This window comes from Chironomus tepperi, unplaced genomic scaffold (genome assembly GCF_022539635.2).
Source record: "Chironomus tepperi strain 1889 unplaced genomic scaffold, CSIRO-AGI_Ctep_v1 contig_93, whole genome shotgun sequence".
Classification (NCBI taxonomy): Eukaryota; Metazoa; Arthropoda; class Insecta; order Diptera; family Chironomidae; genus Chironomus; species Chironomus tepperi.
In genome coordinates this window covers 1,576,645-1,597,074 of record NW_027226215.1, presented here as the reverse complement: position 1 = coordinate 1,597,074, position 20,430 = coordinate 1,576,645, and the positions used below count along the sequence as shown (strand labels likewise).

The window sequence follows — 20,430 nt, the reverse complement described above, 5'->3', positions numbered from 1 at the left end:
ATGAAGATTTTTTTCCATTCTCCCAGTCAATTCGACATACATTGCAGGCGGCGGCTGCTTGCCATTCATAAAAAAAAATTATGCAATCGCTTCATGGAAGTAATATTGAATGAAAAGAACAAACCATAATTTCCCAAGAGTCAATTTAAAGAACACAAAGTTTAAAAAGATGAGAAAAAAATAGAAAAAAAAAATTTTCACTTCACTCCCTAATTTATCATCTCGACAGTCTGTGTTTGCAGTGCAGTGATGTAAATGTTTCATTTTTAACATTTCAGTTTACTAAAAAAGGCGAGTTTTTTTTATATGCTGCTTCTCCATCCTCTGGAATATCATCATCATCATTCATGTTTAAAACTATGAAAAGCGTACATAAAATACATATATTGGGTGAGATATAAATTTAGATTAATATTCAAAACCAAAATTAACTCTTAGTCTTTAACATGATTTTATGGAGCATCACGTTTCATGCTTTTCAGATCTTTTTCCTGTATCATATGTTGAAATGTCATGATAATCATAGTTTTAGTTACCATAATCGTGCATTTGATAGTAACAATAGGACTGTTATTACTGCTCTAATCAATGCCTGCTTTTGTTTTGTTGTCGTGAGTTTTCAGAATTTTTGCACTTTAAAGCTGGCGATTTTATTGTTTATTGTTGGAATATGTCAACTGTCGTTTAATATTCAAATTATATTTGCAATAATTCAATAAGTTGATTTTACCCTGTTATAGTTGCTGACCCCTTCATGTAAATATTTCAGTCTAATTTTGAATTTCAAAGAATAAACAGCTCGTTTTTACTTAAATTTGTAAGGAAGTTTTTTAAATATACTTATTTGTAGATAAGCATTGTTGTTTAATCTCTCATCAACAGCTAAAGCTTTATTTACTTATAGATTCTTTTAAATTTATCCTGAATAATTGTTTCTTTAGCAATATTGTGGAAATGTCAATTAGATGTCAAAACAGAGAATTTGTTCAAGCTTTGGGCTGCAAAGCAATAAATGTAAAGTCTAACTCCAAGTCTGAGCTTGGTTCCAGTAAGTAAGTCAGTTATTTTACAATTTATGATGTAATTTGCGGGTTTTACAATTTAACGGTTTTCAAAAATTTGAATTTATTTACCTTTCTGGAAGTAAATCAGTTCAAAAACGAGAATCTAATTGAAAATTAACTTAAATAAACAAAGTAAGCTGTGAAATGTGATGTTATCCTGCTGTATTCCTTCTGGAACTCATCATATCCTGCAAGTAAATAGATTTATACTCGTAAAAGTCACAATATCAGTAAGAATATTGAAATGTAAAATTCCTTTTAAAGTAATTCCAATATTGTAACCCTTTAAGGAAGTCTTAAGGTGTTCTTAGACATCGAAAAAGCATAATAAAAGTAACAAATACAGCATAAAGCCCTTCATATACACCAAAATCACAATCTGTATCTCCAAGCGATGCATAAATCCTTTCGAAATCTGTGCAGAAGGCTTAGATCTGATCTGTCTTGTTTGCTGCCATAAAAACTTCTTCTTATCCATGCCTTTTTATGCTTTATCTATGCTATGCTCAAAAATATAACATTCAACATCTGTAACGGCAATCAAAACAATATCGTGCATTAAACATTTTTTAAAAGTCATTCGTAATAATCGACACGGTACTTGAAATCTTCATTTAGATATTACAGCATTATCTCATCTCTGCCAATTTAATTTTAATAAAGTTCAAAAAGTTTACAAAACTTTTGCAAGAACAGAGATTTTTTGAAAAAAAAAAATTATGAAAATGCTTTTTAATTTTTTAATTAAAATAATTGAATTTTTTTTGGGGGTAGAATAAAAATATTTTTAATGAACGACTGTTGAATGAGGTTTTAAGAGCGCCCGCAAAACTTTTTTTTTTTCAACCAAACAAAAAATGAGAACAGAAAAAAAAAGTTATGAGTTTTGAAAGCACTTGAAGAAATCACATCTTCTTTATTTCGGGATGGTATGAATTAAAATTATTATTTCGTTTTTTAAGTGCATATTTGGAGTATGGAAGCTTAATGTTACACTATGTTCTTCGGCTGGATGGTGGTGTATGTCACCAGATAAGAATCCACAAGAACATTGATTGATTTTACGTTTCAAGTATGAAACATCAGTTTGGTGGTTTAATGTTGCTGACATAGATTGATCCAGAATAAGTTAATACTTTTAACGTTCAAATATAAAAATATCGTTAAACATTAAAAATTTAAAAATCGTTAAAATAATAAAAAATTGATAAAAATTGAAAAATCTTTTAAAATTCAAATTTCATAATACCGTTAGAAATGTTAACGCAAATAAGCTGTTATAAATTTGAGTTTCAAAAAGCCCTAAAAATTTAAAAGTCAAAAAGTCCTCAAAAATTTAAATTTTAAAAAACAATTAAAAATTTAAATTTAGAAAAATGATAAAAATTTAAACAGTTAAAAATTTAAACTTGAAAAAACCGTTGAAAATTCAATTGTCAAGAAGTCGTTTAAAATTTGAACTTAAAAAAGTCGTTCAAAATTTAAATTTCTAAAAACCGTTAAAATTTAAACTTCAAAAAGTCGATATAAATTTGAACTTCAGAAAGCCGTTAAAATTTGAACTTCAAAAGGCTGTTAAAAATTCAAACTTCAAAAAGCCGTTCAAAGATCCTGTCTTTTAAAAATTTGAATGTCCAAAAACCGTTAAAAATTTCAAGTAAAAACTGCCAATTCCAAAAATGCGTTTTAGAAATGCGCTTGACGTCCTTCAATTAAGGACACAAAGAATCCTTGAATTTTTTGAATGAGGCAGAAAAAAAAGCTGTGAGAAGTAAAAGGAGAGAACAGAGAAAAAAAAATCCCACAATGAGACATTAAAAATTTTTTAATATCATTTACAGATTGCTTCGGAAATGTTATTTTAGAACAGCAGCTGCATTTAATTGTCGTTTAAAGTCATACACTGGCATTGAACGCCGACTTTTTCCGCTTCAATTCTAATAAATTTCTCTCGTCTGTGAGAAAAGGCGGAATTTTTTTTGATATTCATTATAGATAAAGTTTTTTCGTCTATAAATGGCCATTTTTCATTTTTCTTCTTCTCATTCTCTCTTATTCCTGGCTGTTGCCCACTGTTGCCTTAATTTTTTTTTGAATGTTTCAACACTTTATTCATACATTATATTCCAGAATAATAAATGATATTGTCGACATTGATTCTTGTTATTATATTTTTTTATCCTTCAATTATTTTAGCACATGAATAGCATCAAGCCATAAGATATATACAAGCCAGATAAACTTTTCAGGACAAAAAAAAACACTCGAAAATCTGTTGAAATTCAAAGCACAACTTTCAAACTTCAGAAAAAGTTTCGTCATAAAAAATTCCATAAACTCCACGACTGTATGGCTTGTCAGCATTCGTTTGGAGGAAGTAGTCACCAGTCAGATTTCGATTCGTGTCTATACCCATAAATGTTTGCGATGTTGTAACATTCTCCGGACAGTTTTGAGTGACGAAATCCTGCCATGTTGGACATGGAACTGAATGAAAAGTTTTTGAAGTTATATTGCGAACTGACTCTGCGAAGTACATCCATGAACGTCTGTGCGAGCAGAAATCTGGAATGAAAATAGACATTAGAATATTGTGAGAGGTTTTGTTGATTCTGTTTTGTGGTTATGGCTTGATAGTTGTAGATAAAAGACGTCTATCATAAAATGAAGTTCAACAGCATTAAGCTACTCTCTACTCTGGATTAATAGATGTTCTCATACAGTTTGTAACTGTCAAAAATTTGAAATTATTGTAAACACTAACACTATGAAAGAAAATTTTCAAAATTCGATTTGCAAAATTTTCTACATCCAGATAACTTATGTTGGTGACGAAGCATTGTAAATGCTTAATTAATAACTAATCTAACCAGCTAATGCTAAAAAGAAGTAAATCACTTGACATTTCTGTATAAATTTGAGATTTGTGCAATATTCCGTCTTTTTCTCACGATGAGTTGAAAAGAACTGAACAAAAATTGAGTTACTGAACGAATCCAATTTTGAAAACCATACAATTAACTTACTTTCTTCATTATTATAATCCAAATTAGGTGTCGGACATCCAGGCTGATTTTTCCCTCCATTTGGCCAAAAGTCAATAGTTCCGCTCTTTTCAGCTGCTCCAAAAAACGACGTGTCTGTATGAATCACTTGAACAATCTCTGCATCATCCTTATTTAAAGGTTTATTCACAATTGCATGAATACCGTACAGCAATGGACCAGCTGTGAAATACAAAAAGCTTCTTTCGGAATATTTTCATTGCATTGAGATTTGTTTACCTGGATCAAGTGCTGTGATAATAGGCATTTTATAGGAATATGAGGAATATTTGTACATAGCACGTCCGATGTATCCAACAAGTTGACCACCTAAGCTATGTCTATAAATTTTAAGAGTTATGACTTTATGGAGTTGAATTTGAATGGGTCGTGCAGGAATGACGTCCAATAATTTTTGGGGAATTAGTGAACTGTGGGTTGAGCATGCTGAGGTATGCTTGAGCATGCCAGAAACAGTAAAGTTGTGAACATTTATGGACATCACTTACGAACGACCCCTTAAAAATAGTCTATAACCTACCCCAAAAGGTGAAAATTATCCAAATTAAATCCAATTCCTTTCATTTTCCACAACTGCCTTCCAACCTCATCCCCAACATTTTGTGCATTCGGAATAGCTTCAAAGTAATAATTACCTCCTGAATATTTTGACCATTCAATAACAACAATATTGTGATTTCCACGCTCTATATATGCATTCACAATTGTCTGAGTGCTCTTTCGAAGATAATTTTCGGTATATCCATATCCATAAAGTATTGTTGGTCTGTCATTGTCGTAGTTTGGATGTGAAAGGAGTTGGGGAGTTTGTTTGAAGTAAAATGACTGGAATTCTGTTGTGTCGTTCCTGGAAAATATGAAATTTTGAGTTCTACAGTCATAAAAAATAGTAAGGCAGACTAAAAACCCATAAACGAAGAGGAACTGCAGATCCCGATATCTAGAATCCTGTGCAGCACTGAAATGAACTTCCAGTAACAGAATTAACAAAAATATCAACTTAATTGTGCACATATTTAGCATATAAGCACTACTGTTGAGGTTTATTGCATGCAAAAGTACATTTGACATTATCAGGCTAGGCAAATTATGCCTTAAATGACACAAATGGGTTAAATTTGTAATCAATTTAAAAACTTATTGTCCATAATTGCCATTTAATATTATTGGCGATAAAGTTTCTAATTAATAATTGTTTAATGACAATAATTATGGCACATTTTGACGGTCAATATCAACCAATGGTGAATACAGTAATCCAAATACCCCACGTGAGTATGGAAAGTCGTTGTTTGTTTGTAAATAGTAAACACCCGAGCAATTTTCACTCGCATAAAAGCCCATAAAGCTTGTAAGGTTATCAGAACAATTTAGCTTTTTAAAGTTCTTGTAGTCTTCGCATACAATAGCATTGAATTTAGGTTCCATTGATGCAACACTTTCAGCATAATACATCCAACTTCTTTTATGATCGCAATTGATTATAGAATTGACAGCACATCCGGGCTGAAAAGATCCTCCATTTGGCCAAAAATCACAATTTCCTACAGATACACTGCTTCCGAGTACGCCGGCATTTGTGTGGATTATGTCGACTAGCTGGAAAATACTTAATATTAGTTTTGGAATTCGACAATTTCATACAAGTCTTGCATACAATTCGCATACTTGCATGCAATTGTTGAATTCTAGATAGTTTGAAATATGGGAGGTCTGCGCTTAATTTATATTTCAAAATATTTTGCTGCACAATATTGAACTATGAAAGTTAGTCGACTTGAGCATTAGACTGCGCAGACTTGCGCATCAAAGTGCGTAATATTGCGCATTAAATTGCACTTTCAAGACAACACTGCACTAAAGTGTTGCGAAGCTTAATTTAAGAAGCACTCCTTTAAAGTACATAATAGTGGATCTCAGGCTTAGTATTTACTGCTCTAAGTAGTTTGAAGACCACTACTTTTAAAGCTCATACCTCAGCATCGTTCATGTGAATATAGGAGATCATAGCAGTCCTATTTGTATAGAACAAAGGTTTTGCTGGATCTAGTGCTGTGATTCTGTGAATTTTTCTAGTTCCACTTGATAATAGATTCACCATTTTCCCGATGTACCCAGACATTTGCCCGCCAAGTGAATGACCTAAGACATAAAAGTTAAATAATTGCATTAACACAATTTTCATAATTTTACCTACAATATGCAATCTTTTCTCATCAAGAATGCCTTGTTCGAGCCATGAATTCATACGATATCCAATTAAATTTCCAAGCTTTGAAAAATTACATGTTAATTAATAGAAAATAACTTACAATGGAAAACTTAAACTTACACCGATAACACTCGGAACTGCATGAGCAACATAACTTCCAGATGAGTAATTAGACCAGTCAAGTGCGAAAATATTATGATCATTTCTTGATAAATATGCAGACACGACTGTCTGAACACTATCTGCTAATACGCTTTCTCTAAATCCATGAATGTATAAAACAGTCGATTTATTGAAATTAAATGCTGGATGTAATTTAACATTTTCAAAGTCTTCAATTGCAAAGAACTCTGTGTAATATTTTGGACTAATGAGAAGGAAAAATGCTTAATTAAATGAAAATATCAGATTTTCCGGATCTTGTTTACTATTTGAAAACCATACAACAGTTTAATAAATTGTAATTTGTATGGTTTCAATATTTAAATTTGAAATGACCGTTAAATAATATTACCCAAAGAAAAAGGCGATAGTTGCTTCTGGATAGAACGTATCACATTTATGCTGTCCTAGAAATATTACAGATACTTAATACAGTTTATTAGTAAGTAAACAAAATCAAAATTTAAAGAATAACTCACAAAAGGCAGCAAAAGTGACTAAAAACCTCATCGCATCCAAAATACAGCACAAATGAAAATTTTATTCTACACTATAATTCAACCTGTCTTATGTGATATATTTATAGGTTTACAATGATTGTCAAAATAAAATAAATATATTCAGTCATAAATTCCCGTCTATAAATGTACTGTTGTGCACTGTTTTGATTTTAAATGCATTAAACTTTAGTTTTTACAAAAAAGTCACTAAAAAGCACTTATTCAGTCACGGTTGATGTCGTTATGAAAATATTTGAATCTACGGTATTTTTCTCCAGCTTACAATCACTTACTATGGATTCTTATCAGCTTGTTTTGTTTAGTTTATTCAGTTTTGCAACTTCACTGTATCTCGAACTGTATCTTTTAAAATATCAAGATGTCATTAAGTCGTGATGAAATTTTACTATTATTTGACATAGATAACACATTAACGTTACCTAGAGAATCAATCTGTGATAAATTTGAGAAGTTTTTGTTTACAAAAATAAAGCCATTAGCAACATTGGCTATTGTGACTGGTGCTGATCTCGAGAAAATATATGAACAGATGAATGGAAAGGAGGTTCTTGAGGAATTTGAGTATATCTTTCCAGAGAACGGAATTATGCATATTCAGAATGGAGTTGAGATCCAAAAGTCATCATTTAGTGAAAAGCTCGGTGAGGAAGTGCTGACTGAATTTATCAATTTTACACTTCGTTACATTGCTGATTTAAAGCTTCCATTCAAAAGAGGAACTTTCATTGAGTACAGGAACGGTATGATGAATATTGCACCAACCGGTCGACAATGCTCTAAGGAGGAACGAAAGATATTCCATGAATATGACAATCAGCATCAAATCCGGAAGAATATGATTAGAGATTTGAAAGAAAAGTTTATTGATCTTGACCTTGAGTATGCGATTGGAGGACAAATTAGTTTTGATGTCTATCCAAAAGGCTGGAATAAATCATTTTGCCTTTCACGACTTCCAAGTGATAAATTTAAAGAAATTCATTTCTTTGGTGATCAAACAAAGCCTGGTGGAAATGATTATGAGATTTATGAGCATCCAATGACAATTGGACATCATGTTGATAGCTACAAAGATACTGAAAGAATTCTAAAGGAAATGTTTGCATTAGACTGATTTGAAAACATTTGTATGGTTTTGATGAAATGTTTGGAACCATTACAACAGATTAAAACCATTCAAATGTTTTTATTGAACGATATTAAATTAAAACCTTTCAAATGTTTTTGAATCCTATTGAAAACCATACAATTTCAACACTCTTCAAAACATTTGTAAGGTTTTAGTAACATTCCAAAAAAGCTTTTTAGGTTCATTATTTTTATAAAACTTTATTCTGTATTTTTTTCAACAAATCTTTTTTTTAAAATAAAATAATAAAAAATTCTTGTAATCAATTACTTATTATCCTTGAATTTATCCTGCATAGATTGAAGTGATCGCTTCATTCCACGAAATTGTTCTTCACATGTATTTAAATATTGATCGAAAGCTTTCGATTCAACTCTTGTCTTTGTTGTATTTTCTCGAGAACTGTTGACTATCTCAGTAGCTTTTTGAAGTGAATCTAATCCTCTCTTAAGAACTGACGCAAATTCATTTTTGTCGAATTTCGGCATGAGTTTGGGCTTTTTGTTGGATGGTTCATCTTGATTCTCGTCTGTCGGTGCTGTCAAGCTAATTAAATACCACCATGGAATCATATAACTTTGCATGTCCTTTTTCGAGTAGATGACAAATTTCGGCAAGTTTGGCTGTTTCTGTTGATAAATTTCATTAAACTTTCCCACAACAATCGATTCGAATATTTTCAGCCATCGCATCTTATCAATGGCATTGTCTATTTTTTCGCTTGACTTTAATTGCATTAAGTAAAATTGTTGGATGATTTTATCTAAAACAGCATGATAAACTTGCATTTTGAATGTCGATGACATGTTCATGTCCAAAAATTTTAGCATTTTCTCTTGAAAATCTTTAAAGTTCTCAAACTTGTCATTTTGCATTTTAATTAATTTCAAATCATGCAAAAATGCAATTAAGCTTTTCTGTTCCAACAATTGCTTCCAATTTGATGGGAAATATTCAAAACTGTGAGGTATACGAACTTCCATATTTGGCAGTGATGTCCTAAATTCTTCAGGTAATGTCGGTAAATCCTTGTAATTTGTAGAAATAATTCCAATAATTTTATCAATGCATAAATTGTAAATGTGAATGACATTATTAAAAGAGCTCATCCTACTGCTGAATTCCTTATTGTCTCGACAAGAAAATTCAATTTTATGCCACATTTCATCACCAAAATAGAATTGAAAAAAGTCATGTAAATGCTGCATCTCCAAATCATATAATTTTGAGTATTCCGTACTTAGTTGCTGTGAATAATTATCATATAAAAATTGACATCCTTCAATCAGCACTTGCCGTAGATCCTTTGACTTTTCTTTACATTCATAAAATAAATTTACTTCAAAATTTTTCACTTTCGTTTCTAGTGACAAGTCAAAGTATTTCTGAATGAGATCCTCATCTCTACTTTGAATGACATTCTTATAAATGATGATGCTGACTGACACGGAATTATTGACTTGATCGAGAATATTATTCAATCGTTTTCGTGACTCACTCAAATCTGCTGTCGTACAGAAAAAGACGATACTGTTTGTATTGTCAATGGCATTTGATTGTTTATCAGATTTTTCATCAAGACACTGCATGCCTTGAACTTTCCTCACACAAATTGATACTTTTGAATGATGGACAATGCTGTGCTTAAGGTGAAAGATATTTCCATCCTCGGGAGCATTAAAAATCTTCGTTAAATACTTTTTGATGAAACAAGAGAATCCAATTGAACGTTCTTCATTCTTTAACGGAATTGACACGACAACTTTCCAAAATAGCTTGCTAGGAAGATTCTTCATTTGAATTTTCAAGTCACTAAACAAGTCAATTGGATTATAATTGTCTAAATTTGGCACAATGACTTGCTGTGGACTTCCAGTTAAATATTGCTTCATATTTGATAATGTCGCATTCTGTTGTGGATGTAGTATTGAATTTGCATGATCTTCTAGTGACTTATTTAGTGATGTACATCCAATATTTGATAATTTTTCACGTCGTTGTTTTTCCTTAAATGCAATTTTCCGCCAATGATCGAAATTCCTGTACAATGCGTCGTACTTCCGTTTAGTTGAATTATAAAAAGCTAACAGTTCCTGTCTTGAGATTTGAATAAGCTCCTCCACAACAATGTCATGTTCAAGTGCATCATAAAAGTCTCGGGGAATTTTGACATAAATTATGTCAGCCATTGTTGCTTCCGTTTTAACTTTTGATGTCACAATTTCATCCAGCATGGAATTAAAGATTTGTTCAGCATCTTCTTGCAATTTTCTTTGCTTTAATTCCTCAATTTCTCGCTTGCGTCGTTCTTCTTCTGCTCTTTTTTGACTTTCCATTCGTTCTTGTGCTTCACGCTTTTCTTGTTCCTGTTTAGCTTTTTCTGCTAGTTTCTTCCTTAACATCATTTCAGCTGCTTCATTTTCCTTACGAAGTCTTTCCTCTTCAATTCGACGTTTTTCTTCCAGTAATGCTGCTTCTTGATCTGATGTTAATCCACTTGATGATGTATTTGAATTTGTACTGTATGGCGATCCACTAGTAGTTGATATTGGTGACTCTTGCATGCCTATTGGCTTAGCAAATATGTATGGATTAATTGTTGGAATTTTGACTGTTTCAGCTGATGGCGATGCCCTAAACATATCCACAGGTTTCCCTGAAGGCATTCCAAAAATGTTTGAAACTTTCATGTTTGTATTCGGAGTATTAGCAAATGCAGTTCCAAAAACATTTGGCGAACCAAAGACATTTGCTTTGGGTTTAGGGATATTGGCCATTCCAAATGGATTGTCAAAATTTGTAGGCTTTGATGTTTTTGTGAAAGGCACACTTCCAAATATCCCAGAGTCAGTTTGATCATTTTTAAAGACATTTTTCTGTTGAACACCTGAATTCCATAGTTTTGCAGCTGGAGATACAGGAGGTGATTCTTTTGGTACTTTAAAAAGACTGTCATTGTTGGGTGATGGACCATTTTGATCTTCAGCATAAAATGCTTCCTTTTTCAAATATCCATTATTGTCAAAACTTGAATGTGGTTCGATTTTTAGGAAGCAATTAGGAGACGGCAATTCACCACCACAAATTGCTTCAGCTATTGTTCCTTCCAATTTACATTCAATTGTTTCTAATGCTCGTTCCATTTGATAAGGCGTTGAAACATTTGCAAAAGTTCCTGGATCTAAATTCACAATATCAGCATCGAGTTCACAATTCCCTCCATAATAACTCATAAAATTGGCAGTAGATTCATAGTTCTCAAAATTCAATATTTCAGTTAGGTATGACAAGTTGAAAGAGAATTTTGCACCCCTTCTTTGCGTATAGGCACGCATAATTGTGAAAATTGCTCTTAATCGAATTTGTGTGAAATATTTAAGTAAAATGCAGCCATTCATGTACGTTGCTTCTCTAACAAGATTGAAAAATTTGACATAATTGTTAAGAGCAACTGCAAAATAGACATCTAGTGCAAATCTCACTTCTTGTGAGTTCAAAATGTCCTTTTCAAGTCTCTTAATTTCCCATAAAAAGTTTCCTGATTCATTTAAATTCAGAAGCACGACGTAGGCTCGAAATTCAGCTTCATTTGGACATTTTATGTTCTTGGCCTTAAGATCATCGTACATGTACTTTAAAGTTTGTAAGGATTTTGTTAAATTCTCATCGTTAATTTTCTGATCAAAAATCCCTGGATCTTCAGCAATCAAACGTGCTGAGCAATGAATATGAAACCTTGCACATTGTTCCAACAATTCGACAGTCGTTAATGAGCACAATTCTTGTTGAGTTATATCCTTTCTGATTCCTCTCGTTCTGTCCCAAACAAAATGATACCAATCTCCAACAGAAACTTCCTCATCATCACACAAATTAATTATGTTGTGTAATAAATATGTCATTGTAGTTTGAAGCACTTCCTCTGATCGTAATTCATGTGGCAATGGAATCTCCTGATCAGCTGAACTTCTTGAATATTGTTTAATTGCTTTATTAGGATCCATACTGTTAGTCTCATCATCTAATTCAAATGAAGCTACTTGAAGCCTTGCTACACGCATTAATCTTTCTTTTTCAGGACACATGTCTTTGCAAGTTCCTTTTGTGCTTGTCACGCTCTTTATGTCTATTGGTTTTGCATTAATTAATCTGTATAACTTGTCTCTCATGTCCAGAACAGCGAATCTAGGGATGAATAGAATTGTTAGTAACAAAGTTTCTAGGATATGCTATGTTTACTTACTTTTCCTCAGCTGAAAGGGCTGGCTTCCTTGTCAAATTTTCTAGCTCCATTTTTGCATTTTGTATTTGTCGTGGATCAGTATGAACAGCCACTGAAATGGGCTCAGTTTTTTGTTTTGGTGAAGGAAGGAACATCTTTGACTTGAATGGATGCTTCATTAAACTTTCTACGCCTTAAATAGAATACAAATTAATAAACTTTACAGGTAAAAAAATGAATAGCTTACTTGGTTTAGATGATTTCATGCTAACTGGAAGCATTGCCTGTAGTTCTGTTTGTACGTCTGGATCAATATAGTCATCATTCACTTTTAAGTACTCTGGCTTTGTTGGAACTATTTCAAAATCAACATCTGCATTTAGTGCTTTCATTGCGTCCTCCACAGAATGATATTCTATCGTGCATTCAGCTCGTTTAGGCTTTAAAATAAATGATTTAATGCTTCCATATTGACTAAAAAACTTTTTTGTCTCCTGTTTGTCTATAACAAACAATTCCGGAAGTTTGAAGCATGTTATGCTTTTATTCTCAACTGGAACTTCCCCTTCCATAGGATATTTGTTTTAGCAAAAGCTTAATTATAGTGAAATACTTAAAAATAAAAATATTATAAAAATTCCGGTATTTTTTTATGCGATTTATGAAATTCCGTCACTGGCCCTAAAATGTGGCGTAGTTTTTCCCCTGAACAAAATTTGAACCAAAACAGTTGAATCGACCCTACTCAGCAAGAAAATTTCTGAAAAATTAATTATTGTGTTAAAAGGAATTAAATAAAGCGATTTTACTATCAATTATAATCACATATTATAATTAAGACATTTTTTCATGCAAATAAAGTATTTCTGTAAGTATAAGTGCTGAGTAAAGGAGTATTATTTTGTTAAAAGTTTCTTTTGAAAAAAAAAAGTTGAGAGTTCGATATTAAGAAAATAATGGCGGATCAGCAAAAAGCAGATGATTCATTATATCCAATTGCCGTTTTAATCGATGAATTAAAGAATGAAGACATTCAAGTGAGTTATAATAATATGTATTAAGAGTCTATAATCAGCTTAATGAGCTTATTGACGTAAAACAATCGATTTTTGGCTATTAATAATTATATTTTCCGTTTGAAACTTCCAGCTTCGATTAAATTCTATCAAAAAATTGTCAACAATTGCATTGGCTTTAGGCGAGGAGCGTACAAGAACTGAACTTGTTCCTTTCTTGACAGAAACAATCTATGATGAAGATGAAGTTTTATTGGCACTTGCAGAACAGCTTGGAACCTTCACACGTAAATTTTATTTCATGCAAACGCGAAATCATCCAGAACCAAATTTTTATTTATTTATTTTTTTCTTGTTAATTCCTTTAGATCTTGTTGGCGGTCCCGATTATGCAATGTATCTTATTCCACCATTGGAAAGTTTAGCTACTGTTGAGGAAACGGTCGTCCGTGATAAAGCAGTGGAATCTCTACGTAATGTTGCCGCTCAACACAGTGCTCATGATTTGGAAGTACACGTTATTCCAACATTACAACGCCTCGTGTCTGGCGAATGGTTTACATCAAGAACATCTGCTTGCGGATTGTTTTCAGTCTGTTATCCACGAGTTCCAGCATCTGTAAAAGCAGAATTGCGCAATTTATTTAGACAACTTTGTCAGGATGAGACTCCAATGGTTCGAAGAGCCGCCGCTGGAAAATTGGGAGAATTTGCCAAAGTTGTTGAAGTTGAATTTTTGAAATCTGATTTAATACCAATGTTTGTTCAACTCGCCCAAGATGATCAAGATTCAGTTCGTTTACTTGCCGTCGAAGCCTGTGTCAGCATTGCTCAACTTTTGCAACAAGAGGATGTTGAAACTGTAAGTCATAAAAAGTCACATTTTTAGCATAAAATTGTTAATTAAATAATTTTTTTTCTATAGTTGGTTATGCCGACACTTCGTCAGTGTGCTAGTGACTCGTCATGGAGAGTCCGTTATGTTGTTGCTGAGAAATTTGTGGATTTACAGAAAGCAGTTGGACCAGAAATTACAAAAACGGATCTTGTTCCTGCTTTCCAATATTTATTGAAAGATACAGAAGCGGAAGTTCGAGCATCAGCAGCCACAAAGGTCAAAGACTTTTGCGCTAATTTAGATCCAACAAATCGAGAACAAATCATCATGACGTCTATATTGCCATACATCAAGGAACTCGTTTCGGATGCAAATCAACATGTCAAATCAGCATTAGCGTCGGTTATTATGGGCTTAAGTCCAATTTTCGGACGACAAAATACAATTGAGCATTTACTTCCACTCTTCTTGACTCAATTGACTGACGAGTGGCCAGAAGTTCGTCTCAATATTATTTCAACATTGGATTGCATCAATGATGTTATTGGCATTCAACAACTCTCTCAATCTCTTTTGCCTGCAATCGTTGAATTAGCAGAGGACTCGAAATGGCGTGTTCGATTAGCTATTATTGAATACATGCCTCTTTTGGCTGGACAATTAGGACAGGACTATTTCAATCAAAAATTAAGAGATTTATGCTTTAACTGGTTAAACGATCACGTCTATGCTATTCGCGAAGCAGCCACACTCAACATGAAGAAAATTGTTCAGACATTCGGTACACAATGGGCAGAAACAAACATTATTCCACAGATATTGGTCATGTACAAGAATAACAACTATTTGCATCGTAAGTACCGTATGTTATCCTATGAATTAATATTATAACCTCGGATTTAAATTTAATCTCAAGATTAATCCTTGGATTTAATTTTAATTCTGTCAAAATATTCAACATTTTAATTAAATTTTATCGTTTAGGAATGACATGCTTGTTCTGTATTAACGCCCTCGCTGACGTAGTCGGTGCCGATGTCATAAAGAGATTATTTTTACCCACCATCAAAACACTCGCAGCAGATCCAGTAGCAAATGTTCGATTCAATGTCGCTAAAACCCTTTCAAAGGTCAGTCCATTCTTGGATCAGGCAACAACAGAAAGCGAAATAAAACCAATCCTTGAACAATTGAACACAGATTCAGATGTAGACGTTAAATACTTTGCTGCCGAGGCGATTTCAACTATTGCAGCGAGTGCTTAAAGGAAATCACATTTCTAACATATTCGCGCGCAAGTAGATTATTAATGTTTTACATGTTGAAAGAAGGAAGAAGAGAAGAAAAAAAAAATAATTAATTAATTATGATCATAAAAAAAACAATGAGAAAAGTTCAGAAAAAAATACATCTTTTTAGTAAGGAAACAACAATAACGATAAATAATTTAATTTTCACCAGCTGCACTTTTTGGGGATTGAAAATTACTGGAAGTTAAAAAATTGTGAAAAAAATTAAAACAAAAAAAGATTTTTGAAAAATTGGTTAATTTATTTCGATTGAAAATGAGAATTAAATCCACATACACAAATTATTTCCCAAAAATGCATTGATAAATCAAGCATTACAGTTAATAAATTTCATTGAAAACAAAAAAAACTAAGGAAAAAGCTTAATATCTTTAATAAAAATTACTATAAATTAAAAATCTTATTTCATTTCACTGTTTGACTCGTCAATTTCACCGTCAGATAGATCATCAGATACATCATCAAGTTGCTTGCTTGTTGTAGCTACGTCTGACAGTTCCGGCGATGATATTGGTTCCATTGTAAAGTCAAAAGGTTCAGCCGGTTTAACAACAATTGTCTCTTCATAATCTTCTTCCTGTCTAGTTCCACTATATCTAGATCCACTTCGCATGCTATTTGAATTATCGGAATCAGAATCGTCAGAACTTCCTTCATCTAATGATGAGCTGCTTATGTCGGAAGCATCCGACACAATATTTATTCTCTTTTGATACTGCTTTGGTACTCTAGCTTCTTGATCTGTAGATTTACTCTTCAATTCAAATGAGTCCATTGAGTTTTCATTGCTATCATTTTCTTTTGGTTTCTGTACTTTTTGTCGCTTTAAGCTGTTTGCAATCACACGTTTTTGATGATCTAGCTGTGGGAATAGATTTTTGGAATTTTCTAATGCTTTCTTTGCTGCATTCATCTCTGCTTGTTGTATTGAATGACCTGTTGCACTTGCTATAAATAAATGAATGACAACTTGTTAATTATGCGTTTTTAAACTTAAGCTAAACGGCCTTTTAAAATTCAAACCGTAAACCATACAATTCCATTTCAAAACCATACAACAGTTTCTGAAAATTCAAATTGTATTTGACAGTTGGAATTTAAATTTCATTTGACCGTTAGAAATCAATATTTTACCTAATCTCTTATCACGGAAATATACAGCAACTTTGTATATTCTAGTATTTGTTGGTCCTGTGGATTCAACAACCTTATAATAAGGAATGTCAGGTTCATTGCCGTCCATCGTTCTCAATGTTAAACAACATTGTTGAAGTTTTGATTTAGGATCATTCCAATCTTGATTCATAATAAAGTCTTGCAATCGTGGAAATAGACATACTTGACAAAATCTCTCGCAATATACTAAATCTTTATCAACATAAAGAGCACCGAGAAATGCTTCTAGTAAATCAGCACGATCTTTTGTTTTGAGTTCAGCTTTTGGATTTGAATAAACTGCATATTTTGTCATACCGAGGTCATCGCATACGACAGCTTGCGTTTTGTTATTTACGAGAGAACTTCGTAGCAATGATAAGTGACCTTCATGATGCTCAGGGAAATGTCGATAGAGAAATTCTGAACAAATTAATTGCAATACTGTATCGCCTAAAAATTCAAGACGTTGATTAGATCCAAGTGTCAGATTCGTATATCCAATAGATCGGTCTGTAAATGCTCTTGCTAATAATCGTATATGAGTAAATTCAATTCCAATTGCTTCCTCAAAAATACTCAAATTCTTTAGCAATTCAAATTTATCAATATATTGTCGATCACCATTTGGTTCTTGTGCTTGCAATGGATGTAACGGATAGTCGTCCCATATATCCTTCAATGTTGGCTCATCCATTAATGCAATCGAAAATACTTTATCAGCAATTTTTATATCACCATCTAACAGCAATGCACCCATTAATGCCTCAAAGCAATTTGCCATTGCATGTCGCAGTTCCAATTCATGACATAAATCGCTGCCGTGAGCAAACAACATAAAATTTTCCAATCCAAATCGTTTTGCCAGGATAGATAAATGTTGATTTTGAACTATAGCTGCACGATAGGTAGCTAAACCACCTTCTTCTAGGTCAGGAAACAGATGGAATAAATGAATGGATGTTATGAACTCGACGACAGCATCACCAAGAAATTCAAGTCTCTCATTATGTGTTATGTTGCTCTGTTCCTCATGTTCTTTACCAAAACGTGACATAATGTTAATTAACGTGTTTATCCCTCTTTTTCTTGTGTTCATATAATGAATCTTCTTATCTCCATACTCAGGCTGTCTAATTCCGCAATTTGTTAAAGAGTTTCTTGCATGATCAGGATTAGTTCCAAAATTTTCCTTATAACTTGGATGAGTTAAAGCCAGTTGAAGGAGATATCGATTAGTAAATTTATAATTAATCTTATTTTCAAGAACTTCCAGTGATCGATGAAAACGTAAATGTGTTGTCAAAACAGGCAGAAGCATTGCATGTTGTACAATGTCGCACATTATGCCTGTACGGAAGAAATTTTTTGATGATATTGCAACTGTGACGTTGCGTTTCATTCTTCCTTGAGTTCTCATTTCCTGTAATCGATTTTCTTTTGCTTCTAATTTACGTTTATCTTCGAATGAAGGCTTGGACATGTTTGCAATCAGATGTCGAAATTTGACGTACTCTCGCCATGCTATATCGATGAAAAAAAAACGTTACAAAAATATTCAAAAATTTTAGCTTCAAAATTCAAATTTTGAAAAACTGTTAAAATTTGAATCTTTTATGTCTGTTTAGGCCTAGCATAGAATTTCATCTTACCTTTCTGATATTCTGGATTTCCTGCATAACTCAGCTGAGGTGGTCGAATTCCAAAATGAACAATAGCTGGATAGTTTGTGCCAGTTTCATCAGTACAAGTTGGAATGTCTTCTGTTGAACGATCAAGTTGATCTACTCGAACTGATGAAGGCACTGATGATGGATTGGTGACTAACATTCCTTTGACTAAAATTAATTATTGATTAGTATTCGGCATTTGGGAATAAAAATTATAAATGTGCTTACCAGTGTCAACAAAGTCCTGCCACTCAAATTGACCCATTTTGTCTTTTTCCTTCAAAATTTTCTGATCAACTAATGGACCTGAATTGTCCAATAAGTACCGTAAGACATGAGACATTGCTAAAACTTCTTTTCCATTATCTGGCAGTTCTCGAACAAATCGTGGATAAAAGTGATAGCAATCACATGCATCTTTGTCCCCAGCAAGTGAAGGTTTCAATGAGAAGTCATAAAGTTCCAAAAGCTCGACAAATAAGAAGTTAACTGGAATCAAATAAGAAAATTAGCATATAGGAACAAAAGGTCGTAAATTAATTACTTACAAAATAAGTCAAGTTCCTGAATTGTGAAATTTTCAGGCATCTTCTCCTCCACATAAAGTATCGTATACTCAATATTAAATCTAATGACTTTACAGGTTGGCAGCAATTCACTATCCAATGGCTCATGAGTTAATAAAGAAAATCCCTCAAATATAAATTCATGTTCGTCATATTTAATAATTGTAGGCGTTTTAGTAAGGAAGTTGGTCGGCGGAGTAATAGTTATTCGATAATGATGAAGCTTTAAAGCATTGTTGGAATTAGGTTCACATTTCTCAAAGCCTCCTTCACCTTTGTAAATGCCATGACGAATTCCACTTCTCTTAGACTTTGCTGAGCATCTGCATAATGGGCCATCGTTCATTTCGCCACGTTCATTGTGCCAAAGATCTGGATGTAGTCTGTATGGATGTTGTGTCTTTCTAGACAGTTCCTCCATTGTTCTGTCTTCTTCGATTTCTTCATCTGATGATTCTGAGGATGAACATACTTCAGATTTATGTTTACATGCTCTCATTCGACGTCTTCTATCTGGTGGATTATAAGGAGGCAATGTTGCTCGGATTCTTTTGCCTCTTTGCAGTAATTCCTCATCAAAAAGTTTACATAGAGCTTCTAATCTTGGAGTTGCTTCAACTAAATTGTCTTTAACTTTCTTGTAATAAATTTCTGCTGGCGAGGATCTTATCCATGTTGTTTCCTCTTCTTCATTTGCCATTTCCATCAATTTTTTGGTGATTTCTTCTGATGTTTCGCAGTAGTTTTTACGCCATTTTTCGAGAAGTGTTTCAGCTTTTCCTTCTTTTGGACGACTTTTTGAATTTTCACGGGGATCGTATGTCTTTTTAGTAGATGGAGATCTGCGTGACGACGAACGGTATGGTGATTTTCTAGACGATTCCCTAGGCCGGTCATAACGATCTTTAGATCTACGTCGGTCGCGATCTCTTGAACGGCTTCTTGATCGTCTGTAATGTCTATCATTTCTAGAATAACTTGAATATGTTGATCGATGTCGATAATCCCTATTTAATGATCTTGATGAGGATTCTCTATTTGAGGATTCTCGACTTCTTGAATCGTCTTTTCTATCTCCACTTCTCACATTTCTATCATATGAACGTTCCCTGCTTCTTGGTTTTTTACGATCGTTATAGCTTTCACTTCTAGATTGACTTCTACGCTCAGGAGACCGGGAACGATGGTGTGCTTTATTGTATTTACTATCCATTTCTGTAATTAAATAATATGTTTTCTATTGATGGAATATTTTTTAAATTCAAAATAAATAGGGCTGGTGACTATGTTGAAGAAACTTTTAAAATAAATTTGACCGTTAATCTTAGCATGCAAATGTTTTGCTAAAAAATATCAGTTTTAAAATTAATTAGTTATGAGGTATGGATCATTGTGCAAACATAAACATTTAGTAGTGAGTAAATTCAATTAAGTATATAATAGCAAAGCTTTTCATTAAGAATTTTGAGGAAAAGTGGATTTAATTTTTTGACTCGCAGG

At 32.9% G+C, this 20,430-nt stretch overlaps 5 protein-coding genes across 6 annotated transcripts; 2 read left to right on the top strand and 3 right to left on the bottom strand.

Annotated features, from left to right (window-relative positions):
* Positions 1–3,360: 3,360 nt before the first annotated feature.
* On the bottom strand, positions 3,361–4,902 carry LOC139086913 (lipase member H-like). The gene is made up of 4 exons (XM_070635548.1): positions 4,832–4,902; positions 4,349–4,449; positions 4,091–4,291; positions 3,361–3,629 (listed from the first exon to the last, which is right to left on the bottom strand). Exons 1-4 carry the CDS (start codon positions 4,900–4,902, stop codon positions 3,361–3,363), a joined length of 642 nt encoding a protein of 213 aa, XP_070491649.1.
* Positions 4,903–5,338: 436 nt separating this feature from the next.
* Positions 5,339–6,783, bottom strand: LOC139086912 (lipase member H-A-like). The gene is made up of 5 exons (XM_070635547.1): positions 6,770–6,783; positions 6,462–6,708; positions 6,323–6,401; positions 6,105–6,271; positions 5,339–5,728 (listed from the first exon to the last, which is right to left on the bottom strand). Exons 1-5 carry the CDS (start codon positions 6,781–6,783, stop codon positions 5,339–5,341), a joined length of 897 nt encoding a protein of 298 aa, XP_070491648.1.
* A 520-nt stretch (positions 6,784–7,303) lies between these two features.
* On the top strand, positions 7,304–8,419 carry LOC139087072 (phosphomannomutase-like). The gene has a single exon (XM_070635767.1). It carries the CDS (start codon positions 7,383–7,385, stop codon positions 8,136–8,138), a length of 756 nt encoding a protein of 251 aa, XP_070491868.1. The 5' UTR covers positions 7,304–7,382; the 3' UTR covers positions 8,139–8,419.
* On the bottom strand, positions 8,326–20,190 carry LOC139086911 (uncharacterized). Its single transcript, XM_070635546.1, has 8 exons — positions 18,913–20,190; positions 18,593–18,853; positions 18,347–18,532; positions 16,674–18,218; positions 15,943–16,487; positions 12,623–12,959; positions 12,397–12,568; positions 8,326–12,338 (listed from the first exon to the last, which is right to left on the bottom strand). The coding sequence occupies exons 1-8, from the start codon at positions 20,141–20,143 to the stop codon at positions 8,420–8,422; spliced, it is 8,196 nt and encodes a 2,731-aa protein (XP_070491647.1). The 5' UTR covers positions 20,144–20,190; the 3' UTR covers positions 8,326–8,419.
* Pp2A-29B (Protein phosphatase PP2A regulatory subunit A) lies at positions 13,105–15,942 on the top strand. Of its 2 annotated transcripts, XM_070635766.1 has the most exons (6): positions 13,105–13,243; positions 13,307–13,412; positions 13,525–13,678; positions 13,760–14,253; positions 14,317–15,082; positions 15,214–15,942. In XM_070635766.1, the coding sequence occupies exons 2-6, from the start codon at positions 13,332–13,334 to the stop codon at positions 15,492–15,494; spliced, it is 1,776 nt and encodes a 591-aa protein (XP_070491867.1). In that variant the 5' UTR covers positions 13,105–13,243; positions 13,307–13,331; the 3' UTR covers positions 15,495–15,942. The 2 variants fall into 2 exon arrangements, with proteins under 2 accessions (XP_070491867.1, XP_070491866.1); XM_070635765.1 differs by having other exon boundaries at positions 13,112–13,412.
* Positions 20,191–20,430: the final 240 nt, after the last annotated feature.